Here is a 5,000-nt window from a genome sequence, read left to right as displayed (position 1 = left end):
GACTGAAATAGGCAAAGTCAATCCTGCCTTGAGGTTGGAAATCAGAGTAATCAGGATTCAATGCAAATGATTGATCTTCCAATCGTAATAATGCCAAAGTGCAATCCGAATTTAGAATTAGCACCAGCATGAAAGTTTTATACACCATGAATAAGTAGTAGTCTTCATTAAATTCGGACCCAATTTAGTAGCCAATCTAGGATTTTTAACAAGTTAAAGACCCAGAAGATGCATTAATGATGAATACGTACGCAAATTTTGACTGGCTATGAAACCCTCTTTAGTAAAATAGTGTGGATGGAAAAGGCTACGACATCTAGGGTAGGGATACCCCCCCCCCACCACACACACACACACAAAAAAAAAAGAGGCACAATCCGAAAATATGTAAGATTAAAAAAAAAATCTATTTATTTTCACTACAATTCAAACCCAAAGAAGAAAGATAACTTCAACTCCAAACCTATAATTTAGCACCGCAGTTGAAATATACAATATACCTTAAGACGCTGGTCAATGTTAAACCGAAACATGAAAACCTTAAAACCACAATTAAAAAACAACATGAAAAGGAAATTAAACCGTATACGAAAATGTGTATTTATTTAGATCATATGCTTCCAGGTTACATAAGAAACCAGTCAATGGCTCTGTGATCAAATAGGTTTCTCTAATCACGTGTATATCAATATTAACTTACCTTTGCTTGCTGATAGAGTGAAGATCGTTTCTCTGTTAATTATCGAGGTAATATTGTATGGAAATGTTGCTAAAGCTGTTTATTGCTTCTGCTGGTAGATTGCAAAATAAGTTTGTTGCAATTTCTTCATCCTTTCCACACCATATTTCCTAAACCCGTCTTATATCTGATTATTTGACGTTATATTCAATCCTCTCTATGGTGATCACTTCCAGGCGCTCTTCGCACTATCTAGGCCAGTCCTTTGAAGTTCTTGCACTGTACCGTATGCCGTCGATGAGAACAAGAGAAGGACAGCAAACATGAAATCAGTCGAGATGACGAATCCACGTGGAACAGGTATTATTAATTAAAATGAATCCTTCTATAGTGTAAGATATATCATTTCGATATTACAATTCCATCGGGATTAAATGGAGTGTAATACTAATGAAGATGTGACATCGAAACGTCAATTGCATATATGGCAGCTGCAGTTATTGATTCTCATTTGCACGTAAACTCATTAGCCGACGTATTCTCGGTTGCCTGTTCTGCTTTTCAGGATCATACTTTATCTTTTATTTATTTTTATTTTTTCTTGCTGGAATATTTTATATTCTTTCACTTAGCTTGATATCATGAATATTGATTTATTAAGTAAATTCACTTAGAAATAGAGAGCCTTTGAAGGTCTGTGTCAGTGATTTATCCAGACACATTCCTGAACCCGGATGGATTTTTGAAACCCAGATTCTTGGCTAGAATATTGGAGATCTTGTCGGATTTGGGTCAGGATGGTACAACCTCGTCTGAAGAAAGTTTGAGATACCCAATTCCTTCCCCGTTAGCGTTTGTAGCTACTTTTATGGTGAACGTTTATGGATATAAATGAGTATAATGGGAATATGGTATTTAAAAGAATAATCATACTGGGTCTTAAGAATTGTGAAAAGAAAAAATCTAAATGAAAGGCAGTTCAGCTTAATCCTAGGTAATTCAAGTGTGTGTGTGTATGTGTGTGTGTGCATTTATATCTTTATTTATATCTATATGTATGTATTCGCATGTTTGTGTGTTTACACCATCATGTATAAAAACATAATCAGAAAAATGTCTAAATTGAACCATTCGCTATTTTTTCGCATCTTTTATGGTTCATCTTTAATGGAAAGGAAGAGAGCGAGAGCGAGAGAGAGAGAGAGAGAGAGAGAGAGAGAGAGAGAGAGAGAGAGAGAGAGAGAGAGAGAGAGAGAGAGAGAGAGAGAGAAAGCGAAAGCGAAAGCGAAAGATAGAGATAGATAGATAGAGAGAGAGAAAGAGACTGAGAGAGACAGAGGAAGAGAAAGAGAATAGGACAAGAACAGGGTATTAATCTAGAACATGCGTGTCTATTCCACTGTGACTCTATCATGTCGACGGGAAATCCTGTATCGCAGCCACCGAATTACAGAATATATCTGGTCGTCGTCTGTGTGAGGCCCGTGGCGTTGTGGATCACGATAGCTATGCCATTATCAGTGAGAGTGACATATATAGGAAGCAGAGCCATTCGTATCAACGGAAACCCAGTGACATTATCCTAGGATTCACGACACATACACACACACACGCAAATACAAACACACACACGCACACAAACACACACGCGCGCATACACACACAAACACACACACACACACACACACACACACACACACACACACACACACACACACAGGTATTACTGAAGTAAATTTAAAAATGTATAAAAATAAAGCAATCGCTTTTAGATGACAATAAAGAGAATGAATGATTTTTTTTAACGTTACAAATGTACTCGATTACAGAGCAATTAACTTAATGTACGTGGAAGTTATTTCATTATGTATTCTCAGAATCAGTAAGAGAGGCAATTTAAATTGTTCACTCAAAAGGTCACTGTATATTTTTGTTTGATTTTATAAATGTTTAGTGAAGAATAAAAGTAATTTGATCATTCGAGACATTCCAGTGAATCATCTTGTCTTACCACAAAAACAAACAAACAAGCAAAAAAACACTAAACACAAATAATATGTTGAAACATGAGACTATTTTCGTATTTCATGCATTTTTTTCTTTCTGTTTTTCTATTTTTTTTCACAATCGCTTAAGGAAGGTAAGGTGTTTTACTTTTTATTCTTATATCTTCTGTCAGAAACCCAATGGAATTTGCATGCTCAATAAATCATGCGCCGTAATAATTCGTCTTACCTTGATGCATGATTTGTTTTCCTTCTTGCTTTACTAAAAAAAAGGATAAAAAAGTATTCAAAGTATATATAATGCATAAATTACACAAAATCATCACATAAATTTTGTCACACAGCATAATTATCAAACAATGATTACAAAAATAGTTTTTCATTTTTCATTACAAGCCTTGTGTCTTTGAGGAAATTGGAAATTGTAAATATTTATAACAGAAGGATTCAGCGAAAAAAATCCATTAACATGATCAGTCATTTATTTTCTTCAACAGGTACATTTTGGATTAAACCCCTTTTTTTGTTGTGTTAATATCTATAATACTAAGAATGAGAGAAAGAGAGAGAAAGAGAGAAAGAGAAAGAAAGAGAGAAAGTGAGAGAGAGAGAGGGTGGGGTGGGGGGGGTGAGAGGGAGGGAGAGAGGTAGAGAGATAGATAGATAGATAGACAGATAGAGAGAGAGATATATATATAGAGAGAGGAAGTGAAAGATAGATAGGAAGATAAAGAGCGAAAAAGAAAGTGAAAGAAATAGAGAGAGAGAGAGAGAGAGAGAGAGAGAGAGAGAGAGAGAGAGAGAGAGAGAGAGAGAGAGAGAGAGAGAGAGAGAGCAAAATAAGAAGAAAAAGGAGGTACTTTAGAACATGAAGTTTGTGTCTGAAGTTTGTGTTTGAAAATGTTACTCCTTACTTTGAACACAGGAATATGTGAAAGTGACTTTCTTCTTCTCTCTTCTTACCGCACAATCACCTCATATTCACAACATGTTCTTGCATCAATAACTATAATTCTTCGTAAGACAACACTCTCGTGAAGTCCTTAACGCGACATCTTCTTACGCTCGTCTCGACTCGACATCCTTCGAAGTTCCTCAGGATTGGTAAGGGAGAGCTTTCGAAGTTCCTGGTACCTCTCCTCCTGCGACGATACCGGGACGTACCGGTGCTGGTTCCAGTGGTTCACCCAGACGCGAAGGGGCCGCCCGTTACCCAGGTCCTCAGAGTCCTGGAAAGTCTGGGGTAGGGGAAGACCCATAGTTTCCGGTAGGAAGGTGCCCAGGAGCGCGCACAGAAGCATCAGTGCCAGCAGGAACCAGTATGGGAAGTCCTCCCCAATGCCGGACTGCAAAGGATGGTTGTTTGGTTGTTTGTGGGATTTGATTCTTTTTTCTTTTTTTTTTATTATAGAAAGTATTTGTAAGTGTAGTTTCTGCTCGGCTTCTTGATTATATATATATATATATATATATATATATATATATATATATATATATATATATATATATATATTAGATCTAGACCAACAATACAAGAACAAAACCAAGATAATATAAAACCTTGATAAACACAACATCAATACCGACATACCCATCCTAAATCACTAAAAAACTCACATGTAGTAAGTACGGCGTGGAAATCATGGTCGCGAGTCCGCAGACTATCAACCAAGCCAGCCCAGTAGACCTTAAGGGCGTGGGGAAGATCTCCGTGCATTGTACGTAGACTACGTAGATGAGCTGAGTACAGGAGAGTCTAATGAAGGCTACGATAGCTAGCATCACCCACTTGTCTGCACAGATAAGGAGAGAAGGAGGGACTTTAAGGTTTGTATTCTCAGTTACAAAATTCAAGCATATATATACACACTCACACACAGGCACACACACACACACACACACACGTACAATTACACACACACAATACATTAGATCTGAATTATAATCACTTCTTGTTCATACACAAACATACCGATACATAAATAAGTAAGCACATCTTTTCGTTCCTATATTTTTTTACTTCCTCTCATACGTATTCGCATATTTGTATAAAAAACATATTCGCATTTCAGCAAGAAACTCATCTCTCTGCATGATAACAAGTGTCTAGACTGCACGAAGGCAGGAGAGGCCAATGCACATAATCTCCATCGTTACCATGACGACAGAAAGGCGCCGCAGCCACAATGGCGGCCGTTATAAGGAAGGTGGTGATACAGGTGAATCGGCGCCCGAGGAACTGGGTGCACGTCCAGCCGAGGGCGTTGCTAGGGAGCTCCGAGATCGAGAGGACGAAGTGGCTGACGAAGTAGTTG

General features: G+C 37.6%; 1 protein-coding gene across 1 annotated transcript in view; it reads right to left on the bottom strand.

The window, feature by feature from the left end:
- Nucleotides 1-3,149: 3,149 nt before the first annotated feature.
- The window catches only part of LOC122258530 (organic cation/carnitine transporter 2), a 14,848-nt gene continuing 12,997 nt past the window's right edge, over nt 3,150-5,000 (bottom strand). Inside the window, exons 11-12 of the mRNA XM_043024532.2 lie at nt 4,303-4,478; nt 3,150-4,031 (exon numbers count right to left, since the gene is read on the bottom strand). Of these exons, the coding sequence (XP_042880466.2) occupies nt 3,729-4,031; nt 4,303-4,478 (479 nt within the window). The 3' untranslated portion in view covers nt 3,150-3,728. The remainder of the gene's footprint in view (nt 4,032-4,302; nt 4,479-5,000) is intronic.

Source organism: Penaeus japonicus, unplaced genomic scaffold (genome assembly GCF_977035675.1).
Source record: "Penaeus japonicus unplaced genomic scaffold, GWHDUDI00000001_assembly GWHDUDI00000027, whole genome shotgun sequence".
In the NCBI taxonomy this organism is placed as follows: domain Eukaryota; kingdom Metazoa; phylum Arthropoda; class Malacostraca; order Decapoda; family Penaeidae; genus Penaeus; species Penaeus japonicus.
Note: the sequence above shows the minus strand (reverse complement) of the source record. Positions and strands in the feature narration are given on the sequence as shown.